General features: G+C 35.8%; 2 protein-coding genes across 2 annotated transcripts; both read right to left on the bottom strand.

Annotated features, from left to right (window-relative positions):
- Positions 1 to 1,027: 1,027 nt before the first annotated feature.
- Positions 1,028 to 5,023, bottom strand: LOC127497274 (interferon-inducible GTPase 5-like). The gene has a single exon (XM_051865634.1). It carries the CDS (start codon positions 4,997 to 4,999, stop codon positions 3,248 to 3,250), a length of 1,752 nt encoding a protein of 583 aa, XP_051721594.1. The 5' UTR covers positions 5,000 to 5,023; the 3' UTR covers positions 1,028 to 3,247.
- Positions 5,024 to 8,134: 3,111 nt separating this feature from the next.
- LOC127497440 (interferon-inducible GTPase 5) lies at positions 8,135 to 10,114 on the bottom strand. Its single transcript, XM_051865903.1, has 2 exons — positions 10,008 to 10,114; positions 8,135 to 9,848 (listed from the first exon to the last, which is right to left on the bottom strand). Exons 1-2 carry the CDS (start codon positions 10,067 to 10,069, stop codon positions 8,363 to 8,365), a joined length of 1,548 nt encoding a protein of 515 aa, XP_051721863.1. The 5' UTR covers positions 10,070 to 10,114; the 3' UTR covers positions 8,135 to 8,362.
- Between the last annotated feature and the right edge of the window lie 7,514 nt (positions 10,115 to 17,628).

The following is a 17,628-nucleotide window of genomic DNA, read 5'->3' as shown; positions in this document are numbered from 1 at the left end:
TTGCTGGTGCATCTTACAAGGAAAATGTCCAGGATGGAGGGGAGAGGGTCACAGATAATCTTTGCAGCTGTACTCGCACCCCCAAGAATTTAGTGCTGCTGACTTTCTCCACAGTTGAGCTGCCGATAGTCAGTGGGGGGTGGTCGACAGAGTTCCTCCAGAAGTCCATCACAACCTTCTTTGTCTTCCCCACATTGAGGAACAGGTTGTTTGCGCTACACCATTCAAGTAGCACGGCCAAGTAGCACGTCCGTTCTGCGCCTGTGTATGATGAAATGCCTATCCGTACCAGCAGGTGGCAGTAGCTGAACAGCCAATCAGAATGATCAGATGGCCCGACGAGCTCCGACGCCGATTCAACATGTCGAATCGGCCGGGGAAAAAAAGCAGATGAGGACCAACTTCAGCCGACGGTGCGGAACACACTGAGAAAACTTAGTCAGAGATCGTATTATTATAGGGAGATAAGAGGGTCTGTTTACCATTACCATTGGAGAAAGGGTAACAGCTAACTTAATCACGTGCGGCACCTCTCAGCCTATCGTGTCGCCGTTCAAAACTCCTCCCTGCGTTAGGTTACAGGCTTGCCTTCCGGTGGCTTTGACTTAGTCGACCGTCGGCTTGGTGTGTTCCTGCCTTTAAAGTCCCCGTGAACCGAAAGTTGCAAACGACTTTTCTCCAGTGTTGTATCGTATTTCCAAGTGAAACGGAATATTGAACAGAGGGCAGGGTTTTATGTTAGCGCTCCTCCTCTCCATCTCTCGCTCATAGCAGACTAATAACGGTTGGAGGGGAGTGGTTTAAGCGTTTTCAACCCAAGCTGTCAAACTGACGTCATCAGAGAAGGAACGCCATTCCGGTCTGGAACTTTAGTAACTTTTCAGTTTTTGATTAAAGATTACCACGACAAACAATTTTTTCTGTGTATTAACTTGCACGGATTAATTGTTCAACACAAGACTAGTAGTATGCACTAACAAAGTAAATAGTGTGATTTCATGACGACTTTAAGGCCCAGCATGTTTAGTTTGTTGTTTAGTTTGTTACTAAAGTACTTTAGTATTGTTTTTGTATTTTTACACAAAATTAGGCAATATTGAGAGCTATATGGGCCAGAAAATTGCTTTTGAAATTTCTATTGTAGTAGCCTAATTAGATATTTGCTTAGTTATCACCAATGCTCGCAGCCAAAGTCAAGTGCAAAATTAGTTAAGAAATTTTTTGGGGGAAAAAATCATGTTGCATAATTTATTTAAAATCAGTTAAGGGTCAGCTACAAAAATAAGTATCTTTTCGTTGCTATAGTTTTTCCATCATGTGTCTTTAGTAAATCCTGACAGTAGTTTTTTAACGCCAAAAGAGGGTTTGCGCTGGTGCAAGCTGTTAGTAAATCTGGCCCCTAACCCTGTCCTTATAGTCGGCTGCCTTTTTTAAAACTTTTATTGATAACTGTTGGGAGGACACCTGTTATGATGGGAAGAGGAGGAAATAGTTAGTGTTATGTGTCGGTTTTCTGAAATTAGGTCTCCTTTTTGTGTGTGTGTGTTTTTTTTTTTTTATAGGATGCAAATAGCCTATATCATTCTGTTTTAAGGTTAACAGGCACAATCAAAATTTACAAGCAAACAATACCATCATATTTTGTGTATATATTAACATTTAAATAACAGTAGCCTAATAAAAAACAACTGACATAAAGAATTTTTTTTTTTTTTTTTTAACATTCAAGATTGACAATAATATTGACCTATTTGTTGTAGGCCTATATTTTGTTTGTTACTACTAATGGTTGTTTAGCTTATATGGTTGCTCATCAAATTATTGGATTTGTCATCAGTCGAATATTATAACAGTCAAATATTTTCTCTTTTGTTTTTTACTTTGCAACAAAAAACCCATTTGTACTGAAAAACAAAAATAACTGTTAAAAAACTAAAAAAACTACTCAATTGGTATTAATAATTAGCCACAGCACACAACAGATAAATGAGTAGCGCTTAATCTTTACCTATTCTTACATTTAGCTAGTTTATAAACACATTTATAAGTGGTCTGTTTGGAAAAAATCATGAGGCAATAGGTAATCCTTGAAGACATACATGTATACTACTGCAGTATTTTACAAGATAAGCAATCCTTAAAAGCATACATACTTCAGTATTTAACATTTATGATCCATTAAACACAAAAAGCATCCTTTTGTTCATGCTCAAATGGCTACATTTTTGGAATAGTAATGTTAAACTACAAAGTCAGTACAGAAAAGAACCCAGTCTAAAAAGATGGTGTTAAAGGATTAGTTCACTTTGAAATGAAAATTACCCCAAGCTTTACTCACCCTCAAGCCATCCTAGGTGTATATGACTTTCTTCTTTCTGATGACCATAATTGCAGAAATATTAATAAATATCCTGACGCATTCAAGCTTTATAATGGCAGTGATAAGGATCAATGAGTATGAGCTGAACAAAGTGCTTCCATCCACATCCATCCATCATAAATATGTGCTCCAAACGGCTCCGGGGGGTTAATAAAGGCCTTCTGAAGTGAAGCGATGTGTTTGTGTAAAAAAATATCCATATTTAAACAAGTTATGAAGTAAAATAAATATTTATCTTCCGCCAGACCACCTTCCATATTGAAGTTACAAAGAAAGTGTAAACTGGCGTCACGTCAGTTACACTTTTTCCGCAAGTTGAATACGGAAGTCGTTGTGAACTGCAAGAGTTTTACACTACTAATCGCATTGCATTGACTTTTTTTTTTATTTATTTTTTTTATTAACCCCCCGGAGCCGTTTGGAGCACATATTTATGATGGATGGATGTGGATGGAAGCACTTTGTTCAGCTCATACTCATTGATCCTTATCACTGATATTATAAAGCTTGAATGCGTCAGGATATTTATTAATATTTCTGCAATTATGGTCATCAGAAAGAAGAAAGTCATATACACCTAGGATGGCTTGAGGGTGAGTAAAGCTTGGGCTAATTTTCATTTCAAAGTGAACTAATCCTTTAATATTATATATATATATTATTTCAAGGCCCCACCTCAATGTATCTATCATATCCTTGAATGCTTTTACTTTTTGTCCTTGGAATTCATTGGTTTAAAGTCCAAGTAAAATGTAGTTTTTAAAAGTTATTTAAAATGTTCTCATACTATTGGCAATATGGCAAATAGGCTTAACCAAAATGATCAATGACCACAGCAGTTTCATAACCTTTTGACTGTGATCTATTTTAATAGACATCAGTCAGACCTGCAGCTTTCAGCACTTCTCTGGCTGTACCAGCGAGATCTTGAAGTCCTGCTCTTAGAAGGTTCAGTGTTGTAGAGTAAGTCATTTCTGCTGTTATTTTACTCCCTACAACAGGAACCATACTCCATGCAAATTTAGCAGCTGCTTCCTTACTTATCAGCGCTGACAGCTCTTTGTTACTGAGTTTCTTTTGTCCAATAGCGACCACTAGAGGTGAACTTCTTACAGATTTCAGGGATGGATTGTTGACCCTCATTGACAACTTATCTATTGAATCATCATCCAGACCGAATGCATAGTAGCACTTGGTAAAGAAACCCAGCAAAATGGCAGCATCACAAGCAATGGAAAGACCAGGCACAGGAGCCACAGCAATGCAACCAGACGCAGCAGCTGCTGACCAGGTTTGCTTCATAAATGTTTCAATTTTCTTCTCCAGAATCTTAGAGGAATATATTGGCAATGACAAAACCAAAGCATCTCTCTTGTGAGCAGGTAGCTGCTTCTCCATTGTGTTGATGAGAGTCTGAAAATCATATTTATGCAATTCAAAGGTGGAAATCAGGAAAACATTTGGGTTACTCATATCCTTAAGGTTTCTATGGCAGTCCTCACGAATTTGAGAGAGCACTTTCTGCTCATCAAAGCCTTTCCTTTGAGATTCCGCTTGAATGTCATTGTCAATCTTCGAGCGGAGGAAGTAAAACAACTTTTTCCTCTCTTTTATTGCTTCAGCCAGCTTGATGTCGTTTTCTTTGAATCTCTCTGAGGAGATGATGATGAAGAAGTCAAAGGTTTCAAGTTTGACCTCTTTTAGATATTTTTTGGCTTTGAATTTGGGACTTCCAGTCCCTGGTAGATCCCAGAGTTTTACATTGGGCATTGTAGGATGTGTGTACATCGTTGGTATCATTGTCGTCTCAGTCGCTCCTGTGGGAGCTGCATTGACATCATCGGGTTGAAGACCTCGCATTGCATTGATAAAGCTGGATTTTCCTGCTCCAGTTGATCCTGTAACAGCAATATGAAGTGTGACGTTGTCCAGATGCTTGAGTTGCTCTTTAACTCGTTCTGTTTCATGAAAGTATTCAGCAGATCTAGTGAGTATATCATCAGGCACTTCATATATATGCTCGTTTTCTTGCTTGTTAGGCTTTGTGTTTATACTTTTTCTATTCCCTGTGCTTTCTGATTTTAAACACGGATTCTCTTTTGCTTTACACTGAGACACTTTATCTGTGTCATCTTGTGACTTCTTGGCATTTTTTTGTTTCTCTTTATTTCCAGCCTTCACATGTTGTTTTTCTTTGGTCACTTCACGTGGATCCCCAGCTATGGTTTGCTTATTTTGCTCCTCAAGACATTTTTCCCTCTGTATCATGTCTACATTACACACTTCAACTTCTTCTGATTTATCGCCAGTTGTTTCATTTGTTCTATTTATCATGTCTTTCTCTGCTTGCTTTTCTTTATCATTCTCACTTTTTTTTCCCAGCCTTTCTCTTCCCTTCACACCAATAGGTTTTGATTCAACAGTGTCCAGAACTAAACAAGTTCTTTGTTCGGATGGTCGTTTTTCCATAGTATTACTGATTTTTGACTGGATGATTCCTAGGGACTCTGTTTTTCTCTGTTGCTCTCTCAACACAATGTCCTTGTGAAAGGATTCTGTAAGCCCATCGGCTACTGCTATCTGATCAAGATTTGTGTAGATTTTGAAGAAAGGGTCCATAAAGACATTGACTTCAACTGATATGATGAGTCTGAAAAAGCAAAGCAACTTTATAAATATCACCAAACATTCATGTTTTTTTTTTATGCCATAAAGGCAGTTTCTAGTGAAATGTTTATACTGTTGGTTTTTCAGTAATAAAATGGAAAAAATACTATGGGAAAAATACTATGAAAGTCAGTGGGGCCTATCAGCTGTTTGGTAAATGACATTCTTCAAAATATCTTCTTTTGTTCAGTAGAAGAAAAAAATTCATACAGGTTTGGAACAACTTAAGGGTGAGTAAATGATAGAATTTTCATTTTTGGGTGATCCCTGTTCCATTTAGTTCACTGAGTATTTTCTTTTAATGTTGCGCTGACATCTAGCGGCGTAAATGCAGTATCAAAGAAAAAAGATCTATTTATGTTTTCAGACGTAAAACATTAAATCACACCCCACCTTTCGTAGAATAAAACAGTACAATAAGTGCAAGATAACATGACAGCGTTTAATGCGGTTCGGTTACTTGACTCTGAGGTGCAAGTAATTTATTATATACGAAAAGTATTAGGTATATACAGTGCAGCAACTTCCATTTTATTTAGCGCCAGTTTATCAGGAATGACGATTTTGTTCGCTTCGACTCACTGCATGGAAACGCTACTTTATTCGCAAATGTTTTATGCGATAGGCTCTTCCAAATGTGCGCAAGTTAAATTCCCAACTTTTGATGGAAACATAGCTATTGATACAAAAGCAGTAAACTTTTCTATATTTGCGTTTACAATAAGATAAACTCACCTTGTCTGTCCACAGATGGTTATAATTTCGGTACCTTTGCAATGCATGTCTTAAAATGATGTGAGCTGTTTATGAAAAAAGTAGCCAGTAAGGTGTGGGTTTAGGGTGTGGTTCAGAAAACATCTGAGGGCTGAAGGTAATATCTGGTTAGAGCTACTTTTATTAGAAATCTATTATGTCCTCGATTAAATATCAGTTAAGTGACATGCTGTCAATTACCCCAGAAAATAAGTTGTAAAACTTAACAAAAACTACACTAAAACTAAATTGGTAAAACTAAAGTGTTGATAAATGCACTTTCAAAAGAAGCCATGTATGCGAGTGTCTGTTTTAAAGTGAACCATATTTAAATAGGCCTATTTCCTTATTTACATCTGTTTTATTTATTTATTTTATTTATCAATCTAGGCCTACATTCTGTCTCTATGCTGTTTCTAATTAAAACACATAGCAATTCCAAACATGCACATTTCCATATGAATGTTGTTTAGCAGGAAGTGTTTTACAGATCATAAAGTTTTGAAGCTTATCATGTAGATTGGCAAATCACATGCATAAATGATCATGTTTCTTGACATGTAAATAAATTTTTTACTTAAAGTGCCCCAATTATGGATTTTTGAAAATAACCTTTCATGTAGTGTGTAACATAGCTCTAAGTGAATGAAAACATCCTGCAAAGTGCACTGTATATAAAGTTATTGTCTCTCAAAAGTAAGAGTCGACTCTGAGTCAATTAAACGAGTCGTTTGTAAAACGAATCCCAAGCAGTTTCATTGTGACGTCACTTATTGCCCGCCATCTTCTTGCGCGCGCAGACGCCAGGGGAAATTCATATTTTCAACAAAACCACAGCAGTACAATTTTTTGTTGTGTTCCCGTCATTTTACTGATGACTGCTTCTCAAACCTCAGGGAGTTTAACGCAGGATTCACAAAAACGCTTGGTCTTAAAATATGGATCAATGCCCAGTTTATTTGGACCAGCTTGCTTCTCTGAATCTCAACCTGTAAGTATGATTCATAATTGATGTTTATATTTTCTAGCGATCGTTCAAAATTCGTAGTTTTGTATGTTATGTTGTGTAACGTACACCCTAGTCTGTAACGTTATTTCTCCTGCTAGCTGGCTAACTCATGTTTCTGTAGTTCTGCTATGCAGATGTGGGTCCAATATTTCTCGATTTAATAGATTTGAGCAACCATAAACGACGCAAAACATAGGAATTTTGAGTTTGTGATAGGATTCCTATATAGAAAAAATCACTCCTTGCCCTCCAGCCGCATTTCGCGTGCAGCAATGACGTCGTGTGCAAACAACCTATTTAGGGGTAAGGCTATGGTTAGAGGATAGAATATTCAGCTTGTACTGTACAAAAATCATTCTGTCTTTGGAAAGTCCACATAAAGCATGCAAACCCAACATGCATGTATGCGTGTGTGTGTGTTCTTGTATATGGTTTATGAGGACACAAATGTGTATAATGACATAGGTATTACAATGTTAACATGGTTTATGAGGACACTTCCTGCTTCCTACCATTATGCCTATGGAGAGTTCCTATAAATCACATATACAAGTAGGCTATGTGTGTGTGTGTACATGTTTTTCTATCACGGTGGGGACTTCAACCTGAATGCACACAGACTCATGGGGACTCGTGTGTCATCCAGGGGAACTGAATTGAGGAAACAAGCTTATAAATCATACAGAATGAGTTTTTCTGAAAATGTAAAAATGCAGAAAGTTTTCTGTTATGGTTTAGGGGTATATAATATATGGTTTGTACAGTATAAAAAAACATCTATGGAGAGTCCCCACAAGGATAGGAAACCAGATGTGTGTGTGTGTGTGTGTGGTTCAGGTATAATAGGGACAGTATGTCCCCACAAATATGGCAATATCTGAAATCCTTTTCCTTGTGGGGACATTTTTTGGTCCCCATGATGAAAACAGCTTATAAATCTAAGTGAATGCTAAATACTAAGTGATGTTTTTTGAAAATGTAAAAATGCAGAAAGCTTTCTGTGATGGGTAGGTTTTAAGGGTAGGGGACAGAATATACAGTTTGTATAGTATAAAGTCAATATGTCTATGGAATTAGTTGACCCTTTCAGGCCAATCTACAACATTAATTGCTACATTTTTTAGGAAAGTACTGGGAAGTGTTGTTGTAAATTATTTCTATTTAAACATGTCTGTGTGTTTTTAGATTTTTAAAGTTAGTTATTTGATAAGGTTGCAAAACCAATGAGAGAAGTCTTCTCACAGTGAAAACAATAAGTATTTTATTTCTTGCACAAAGTTCAGCATGCACACACTATATAGTTATATAGACACAGATAAAAATGACATTTACATTGGGAAAAAAAGTGTTTTATTATGCTCTAAATCACATTTCCAAGAAATTTTAATTTAATCATAATTACAAAGAAGCGGATAATTAGTAAGTTTACTTTTACCTATTAATTTTCAAAACTGCAAGACGCATTTTCTGCAACATCAGAGCCGTTATATAATTTCTGTTAATTGTTGTATAAGACCAAAGCCTGATCTAAGGCTCATTTTTTTCTGTGTATATTAGGAAAGTTGTGATTCAGCAAGCACCTTTTTGGTGTCTTCTGTCATCTCATTCAGTCCCTTGTTAAGCAGGTATTGTACAGAGGCGACAGCCGCCCCACTCGCCGGTAGAGCTCCGAATGGCAGCAGAGACATTACGGTCCCCAGCGTCTTGGCTGTAGCAATGACTGGTTTAGACAACAAATCTTTCATAACTTCATGGGTGACTCCATCTTTGAAGCGTGACTTCATAACAGATTTCAGATCCTCTACAGGTTTGTTCACTCGTGCTGATAGCACCTCTAGGGCTTCATTTGATAAGCCATAGCTGGTGAAGACTTGTTTAAAGAAATTCTTCATTATGCCATAATCACAGGCCACTGACAATCCCGGGAGGGGAGGCAGTGCCCCGATCCCGGCCGCAAATGCATTCAGCCAAATCATTTTCTTGAAGTACTTTTTCTTTTTCATCAGGGCTTCCTGAGAGTAAATGGGCAGAGACTGAATGAGAGCAAATCTTTTGTTCTCGGGAAGTTCATCCTCGAGGGTGTCGATCAGCTTCTGAAAGTCATATTTGTCCAATTGAAATGAAGATACTAGGAAAATTTTGGATATTCCGACTTTCAGCAGGTTCTTCTTACAGTCCTCTCGGATGTTATCAAGCAACTTCCACTCATTAAAGTCTCTTTTATGTGATTCAGCACGAACGTCATTGTCAATTTTAGTGCGAATGAAATAAAATAGCTTCTTGCTCTTCTGGATTGCTGTGGCCAGCTCTATGTCGTTCTCCTTAAACCTTTCAGAGGTCACTATAAGAAAGAAGTCATACATGTTGAACTTGACATCTTTCAGGTACTTCTTCGCTCTAAATTTTGGACTACCAATTCCAGGCAGATCCCAGATTTTCACGTTTGGCATGAAGGGATGTGGGTACATGTTTGGCTTCATGGTTGTCTCAGTTGTTCCTGTGGGAGCTGCTCTCCCATCATCATTATGAAGTCCTCTCAGGGCATTGACAAAGGAAGACTTTCCTGCCCCTGTCATCCCAGTTACAGCGATGTTAAGTGTAATATTCTCCAACTCCTTCAGTTTACTTTTCAGTTTGTTTGTTTTTTGTGCAGGTGGAGAGTCAGTTATTTCTTGTAATTCTGAGGCAAGAGAGTCTGAATCTTCTTCTTCTTCTTCCTCCTCTTCTTCGTTTGCTGTGGCCTCAGACAATATACCTACAAACTCTCTATTCAAATACACATTTTTGTTTTTGTCCTTTTGCTCAGGCTTTTCGATGTCCTTTTCTTTAAGTTCATCAAAACAATCAATTTGTACATTTTTCTCAGCCTTTTCCATTTTGCTTGGACTGATTGTTGGGCAGAGAGTACGTGGGGAATGAGCTCTTTTGTCTTTAGACTCTTCTTTGCTTAAAGTTTTTGGTATATTTAAAGATGATCCAGATGACTGGCTGGAGCGATCATCATCATTATAGGGATTTACCAAATCTGACTTGGTAGCTCTATAAAGTAATAAAGAATTTATGAAATAATATTTGATTAATAATAAATTAACAGTGTTAAGTACAATACCTTATGCTGTTACACAATTAAAAATTCATATAAAATATATCCAGTATCTAGAATTGTGGAAATCAATTGCAAATGACAGTGTAACCCACCCCTGTGAGTCTAGAATTTTCTGCTCAGCCTCTGGAAGCTTCAGTATCGTCCACTGCAACATGTAGTGGGACTGCTACTTACAATCAATCATACATGCAAACCTCTCACTGATAAGATAATTTCATAATTGATCTGAAACATATAGCACAATATGTTGCATTCATTCCTTAATTGCATAAAAACACAACATAAATTAGATATTTTTTGTTGAATTGCTTATAGCTCAATGAGAGCCATTTAACAAGTTCAACTTGTATGATAAAGCATGCAATAAATTAAAATGTTGTTTCAACGATAAGCCTATTCATCTTAAAACATAGTGATTCAAATGTTATTTCTTCCAAAACCAACTGTATTATTATTATTATTACAAAAGAAAGTATGGGATAAGCCCTGCACTATAAGTCTTAAGACATAAACAACTCACAAACATTTTTATTTACTTTAAAACATATGTTTAAAAAATTATTTATTTAGATAATTGTGTTTATGTGAATGTAAAGATATTTTTATATATATATATAAAATGTATCATGCTATTCAAACTGATCTTACCTTTGGTAAGTAAGAGTTGAGTAAACGGCATCATTTCAAAACCAAATACGCAGTATGAGCTGCCTTGAGTGCAGAAAGAGTTTTATAAACTTCAGGATGTGTCCTTTATCTAGACCTTGTTACGGTGTGGGTGTGTTTTGTTGTCATTTCTTTTCCCTTGGTTGCCTTTTGTGCTGTTGTGGCAGGAGAGATGGGCAACACCTGGTCCAAATTAGGATGTGGAGATATACTCTTAATACCTAATAAAACTAATACTAAAATATACAACCATTAAAACAACAGAAGACCTAAAAGCAGGAAATGGTTTGACACATATTCAGACCCAGTTACTACTGACATTAGAAGGGAGTGGATACAATATTCCAGAAGTGCACATTAAATCAAGCAGACAATTTTCAGAAGCCTGAATGACAAATGAACTTACTTACTGTAGATGTGGAGCCCTTTCCAAGAATTTAAAGGATTAGTCCACTTTTAAATAAAATTTTCCTGATAATTTACTCACCCCCATGTCATCCAAGATGTTCATGTCTTTCTTTCGTCAGTCGAAAAGAAATTAAGGTTTTTGATGAAAATATTCCAGGATTATTCTCCTTATATTGGACTTCAGTGGCCTCCAAACGGTTGAAGGTCAGAATTACAGTTTCAGTGCAGCTTCAAAGGGCTTTAAACGATACCAGACGAGGAATAAGGGTCTTATCTAGAGAAACAATTGGTCATTTTCGAAAAAAATACAACTGTATATGCTTTATAAACACAAATTAACGCCTTGCACGTGCTTCCGCTTTCCGTATTCTCCAAAACGCTTAAGCTGTATGTCCTACGCCTTCCCTATTCTACTTACGGAACGAACGCGGCGCCGTTTCGTTTTTTTCTGTAAGTTGGATGACATGGGGGTGAGTAAATTATCAGGGAAATTTTATTTAAAATTGGACTAATCCTTTAACATTGTCTCACATGAGGCATCATTCAGTGTCAAGTACAAAACACCATAATCAAACTACTGGTTTAACTGGTAGAGAATGATGCTAACAACACAAAGGTCAGGGATATGATTCCCAGGGAACACAAAATCTAATCCAATGTATATTCTGAATGCACTGTATATTGCTTTGGACAAAAGTGTTTATTTAATGTAAATGTAATGTCATTTCTTAAAGCTACAAATTAGGTCAATCAAGTAAGAAATGAACTCAAAGGGGCAGACATGTGCTTCTACACAAAGTCAGCTTTATGCTAAATGCAAATTGATCGAATGGGGGCTTCTCTTGCTCCTTCCTCAGTATTTAATCAACCTTCCTATTCTTTTATAGCACCATTTAATATTTCAGCATTATTTCAGTCTGAAGCTATTCTATTTACTAACTCTTCATTTCATTGTATTTCTTACACAAGTAGCCTACTGAAATGTTGTTTTTCAGATTATGACCCGCTGTCAGTAACAGTATAATTTCTCACACAGAAAAAAAAAAAAAAAAAAAAAAAAAAAAAATATATATATATATATATATGTATATGTGTGTGTGTGTAAAAAAAAAAAAAAAACCCACAAAACTTGACTGCCAGTGAAATGACTGTTGAATAGCTGATATTTTACACCCATTTTTATGAAAGATTTTTTAAATACCATCTTTTGCAGTTTCACTTCTTAGCAAGATCATATGCATGATAGCACCTACACTTACACTTACAATCAAACTCATTCAACCCCATAGAGAATGTAACAAGTTAGAAAATGTAAGCTTTTCTAAACATCCAGAGTTTTTTAAAAATATATATATATAGCACGTTAGTGACATATTAAACACGATAATGTCAACAATATATTTGAGTTATAGAATTTTTTCATAATACAGTCGTCATAATTATTTAAAGAATATCAGTGAGCTGCAGTTTTTGCACACAAGGAATGGGCTAAGATTCCAGTAGAGAGTGTCAGCGATTACAGGCAATGTTTATTTGAGGTTATAAAGAGTGAGGTTATAAAGGATTCTCCACAAAATTTGGGGAGTTGGGGACTTTTGGGGGTTGAATAATTTTGTATATTGATTTTTATTATTTATTTTTTTTTCCTTATTTGAACTCAGTAACTCAACTTAATATTGTCAGAATCACTCAAATGTGTATCAATATGTGTAATAATATTAAAATTAAATCTATGATGGTTTACTGATGCTTTAGTTGAAGTGTTTTATACAGTTTTGTTCACAAAACCAGAATGTCTTGCAGGTCAGGGGGGTTCAATAATTTTAATTGCAAATGTAGTTCTTGAGAGATGCATAAGCATTTTTTACTACGTTAAAACTTTGTGTCATTATGGAGGATGATATTTTGCTTCATCATTACATCTCTGGAAATTCTCTTATCATGTTTCTATTCAGTTTTGTTTTGTGGCTGCCTTTACAGTCAATGGCCTGGTTCTCTGCTACGTCAAGCCTATTATCAAATCATATAGCCCTACAGGTAATGTGATTATCACATTTTCAAACATGTACTTTATAGAAATTTCTCCACTTTTTCCCATCAGTTGATGAAAGACCTCCCAGTCATTACTAGCAAGAGACTTACCTAATAGATTTGAAAAAGCCATCTTGACTGAAGCTAAAATATACCCTAATCCCTGTCCATTCTTGCTCCAATAGACAGGATAAATGCCATAATTTAACATGAATAAAGACGAGGATAGTACAGTCTGCTGATGTACAACCCGAACTCCAGAAAAGTTTGGAAGTTTTTAAATTAATAAAATGAAAACTAAAAGACTTTCAAATCACATGAGGCAATATTTTATTCACAATAGAACATAGATAACATAAATGTTTAAACTGAGAAATTTTACACTTTTATCCACTAAATGAGCTCATTTCAAATTTGATGCCTGCTGCAGGTCTCAAAAAAGTTGGCACATGGGCAACAAATGGCTGAAAAAGCAAGAAATAAATTTGTTTCAGTCTTATTCAGCTGGGAGAACATCTGTCAACTAATTAAGTTAATTGATGTCAGGTCTATAACATTCATTAAACGAAAAATACGTCAAAGATGACCACAAACTCTTCAGCAGCTGGAAACCTATATCAAGCAAGAATGGGACCAAATTCCAACACCAAAACTCCAGAAACTCATTACCTCGATGCCCAGACGTCTTCAAACTGTTTTGAAAAGAAGAGGAGATGTCCCAACTATTTTGAGACCTGTAGCAGGCATCAAATTTGAAATGAGCTCATTATGTGGATAAAATTGTAAAGTTTCTCCATTTAAACATTTGTTATGTTATCTATGTTCTATTGTGAATAAAATAGTGGCTCATGTGATTTGTCTTTTAGTTTTCATTTTATTCAAATTTAAAAAACGCCCCAACTTTTCTGGAATTTGGGTTGTAACACTATCTTCAGGTCATAGGCCAGTTTTCACAGCCCATGTTTTCCATCATTTTTGTGTACTGTATTTTGTAGAAAGATAAATTTGTAAAGTTTTTTTGACTGAATGATCCATACCCTAGTACACAACAAATTTATCAGACTGTATTTCTATAAATAACAGATAGGGTGATTGGGACACTTTTTGCCATTGAGATGACTTGGAAAAACTGTCCCAATCAACCTGAATTCACCATATTATTTCTAATAATTCTCATAAGCCTTGTGTTCTTTTCAGTACTATTAATGCTGCTCTGAACACCCCTCAATCAACTTGTCTGGAGTTTTCTTTTGAAATGTGTGAAAACTTTCTACTTTTTTTTTTTTTTTTTTTTTTGACAAGACTGCTACTGTTAGAGCACACATCTCACATCCCTCTACTAATCCATCTATCACCACTACGTGCTCTGCTGTTTTTAACCAGTTTGAGCCTGTGTTTTTCTTTAAGAGAGATTATTGGTAAAATGAAATCACCTGCCTGCCTGTTCCTCTTTTTTTTTCTTTTTTTTTTTTTCTTTTTTTTCTTTTCTTTTTTTTTTTATAAATGTTTTTGAAACCACTGGACCCAAAATTCAAATAATTGTAAATTGTAGTCTTGCCTCAGGTGTTGTACCTTCAGAACTATGCAGGAACCATTGATCAAAAATGGTTCCTTTCCAAAATATTGGAGAAAGTTGTATTTATACAATTTCAATCTTGTTTTTAGATCTACATGGTTTTGAGGAAGTGTTTCAATCTGGTTTTAAATCTCTTCATGCACAGAAACAGCCCTGTTAAAAGTTTTTAATGACCTGTAACTAGCCACTGACTAGATCTCTACACTATAACATCTTGATTTTCTTGTTTGAAGCATTGGAGCTTGGAGTGGTTTAGATTTTTATCTGTCTGACTGTGTTTTTTCTGTCCACCTTGGGGATTTTATATCCTCCTTGGCATCTCTCTCATGTGGAGTCCTTCAGATCTTCATTCTTGGGCCTGTCCTGTTCTCCTTATACATGCTTCCCTAAGGGTCCATTTTTAGGAAGTATGGCGTCTTATTTCATTGTTACCCACCTTGACTACTAATGGCCTTTATGTAGGTAATAGCCAGGCCTCCCTAACACATTTGCACATGGTACAGAATGCTGCTGCTCATCTGCTAACAGGAATGTGCAAGCAAGAACATATTACACCAATATTAGCCTGCTTTCACTGGCTTCCTGTTCATTTTAGATTTTAGTTTTAGTATTTAATTCGTTAAATGAACTAGCACCAAGATATCCTTCTGATTTAATACAGCCACATGCTGCATCAAGACCACTTTGCCGAGCATTTACTTTTGGTTGTCCCTTGAACAAGGCTGAAGAGCATGGTTGATCGTGCTTTTGCAGTTGCAGCCCCGAAACTTTGGAATAATTTGTCTCTACGTGTTAAAACTAGTCTTAAAACTATTTTTTACTCTGTAGCCTGTTTTATGATTTTGTTCTTGTTTTATGTTTTGTTGTATGTGTTTACTGTTTTGTTCTAATTTTTGTACAGCATTTTAGCAAACACTTGTTTTTTTTTTGTTGTTTTTTTAAAGTGCTCTATAAATAAACTTTGAGTTTGAGTCTCAATCTCTCATAGTCTAATCTGATCTGGCATCTTACTTGAACAATTACCTCTTAAGTATTTTTTTTTACATTTTCATTAAGTGGTTTAACAATAATTACAGCAATAATGACAATAAAGTTTACAGCTCTATATAATTAGATCAGAGACAGATGAAGGGCATAGGTTTGATTTTGATATAATATTGGTGGGACAGCCACCGCACCCCAGCCCGCACATTTTTGCCCGCAAAAATCAACAACTAATAGATATGGCAGCCAAGCCAACTGACTCATAACTAATAACATATTTTTGATTGTTAACCAGCAGTTTAGCTTTGTGTACTTTATGATATAATATCTAAACAGTTCAAGGTAATGATGAAAAGGAGGCAGTTTAGCAGAAGTTTAACTTTTACTTTTTGTGTGTGTGTGTGTGTGTGTGTGTGTGTGTGTGTGTGGATATTGCAGCTAGCAGTTTGCTTCATACATTCAGTTTAACAACATTAAGATAAAGTTGATGTCTACTTTAAAACGTAGGTTACGTCCTTGAAAGAGTGCTGTTTTCTTACATATTTACTTTGGCTTCTCTGGTATGAACCATTTCAGATGTGGCCAAAATTACAACAGCAGTGGTTACATAAATATATTTCAGTTGTTTGATCAAAATTATTGCTATGGACAATTCAGTAGGCGCTGGATATTGTCAGGGACATGACCCGAGGTTTCTTTGCTAAAACTATTGTAAAAGTATGTGATATGCCTTTCACAAATATCTAAACCAACCAGATTAGAAATGATAACCTCAAGGGGGAATTCACAAGGAAGTTTTGATGTGCACCCACTGATAGCACTGTTTATTTGCACGCACTGTGCTTGTTGTTTAAGGCCCAATTCTCCATCTTGTGGGTTCAGCGCTAGGTTCTGGAGGATGCAGAATTTCTGACTCCCGCAGGCGGTAATAGCGAGATGCATGTGTAGGGTACAACAAGGCTAAAGGCGCACCGGGGTAAAAGGCGAATTTATTCTCTTTTAAACCACTTTGGAACAAAAATTCAGATTTTCACTTTCCTTAAAAACCGCTATTGGTAATGCACCTGGAAATTTGACTGATCCTTCACGCGATCTTGGACAGCAGTGCAAAGTTGATTGTGCGCTATTTTGGTCTAATATTTAATGTTTTAAAAAAAAATATTGCAAAATAAGAATTGATAAAATGATTAAATATATTGTCTTGTTAAAGTGCCCCTATTATGGATATTTTAAATTTACCTTTCATGTAGTGTGTAACATAGCTCTAAGTGAATGAAAACATCCTGCAAAGTTTTAAATCTGAAAGTGCACCGTATATAAAGTTATTGTCTCTCAAAAGTAAGAGTCGACTCTGAGTCAATTAAATAAGTCGTTTGTCAAAGGAATCCTGATTGACGTCACAACGTAACATTAGCATATTGCCCGCCCACTTATTGCGAGCGCAGACACAATGGGTGCGTGATGCACGCAGTAGACCAATCACAAAGGATTGGACCATCTGACCAATCAGAGCAGTGTAGGCTCACTGAAAGCCTAACTATTAATAAGCAGTAAATTAGGAGTTTGTTGAGGCAAAAGTCATGGTTAATAGTGAATATGTGTTCCCCATTTTAAAGTGTTACTGAAATTGCTAGTAAATTTCACAATTATAAAGAAATGGCAAGTATCACATTGAATTAATCATTTTTAAGTAGAAAGACTGAAACAGTATTTTCTTGTAATCCAATAATCTTTGTTTTATTTACAACTTTGAAAAATCTTTTCTTTTCTTTCTTTTTTTTTTTTTTTTTTTTTTTTTTTTTTACAGTGTATTAGGGCCCCAAAAGGGCAGCTCACAACACATAACAATTAATTGAATAAAAATAAAATGTGCTAAACATTTTTACTTTGTGCAGAAAACATTATCATGGGAACTAACACTATTGAGTAAATGTAAGTGTTTTTGATTGTGTAAATAGATGTCTCCTAAGCCATCTAAACACTATTATTTACAAGGTATGCCAGGATTTAACCTTTATGTGGTTTGTTTTTATTAAATTCACAGCAAT

Source organism: Ctenopharyngodon idella, chromosome 16 (genome assembly GCF_019924925.1).
Source record: "Ctenopharyngodon idella isolate HZGC_01 chromosome 16, HZGC01, whole genome shotgun sequence".
In the NCBI taxonomy this organism is placed as follows: domain Eukaryota; kingdom Metazoa; phylum Chordata; class Actinopteri; order Cypriniformes; family Xenocyprididae; genus Ctenopharyngodon; species Ctenopharyngodon idella.
The sequence above is the reverse complement of the archived record's forward strand: the minus strand, read 5'-3'. Positions and strand labels throughout refer to the sequence as shown.

Bases quoted from the DNA above. Each gene is read 5' to 3' on its own strand.
- LOC127497274 (XM_051865634.1), bottom strand. From the start codon at position 4,999: ATGGACCCTTTCTTCAAAATCTACACAAATCTTGATCAGATAGCAGTA.
- LOC127497440 (XM_051865903.1), bottom strand. From the start codon at position 10,069: ATGTTGCAGTGGACGATACTGAAGCTTCCAGAGGCTGAGCAGAAAATT. The intron at 9,849-10,007 runs GTGGGTTACACT...ATTACTTTATAG, and splicing joins AAAATTCTAGACTCACAGGG to AGCTACCAAGTCAGATTTGG.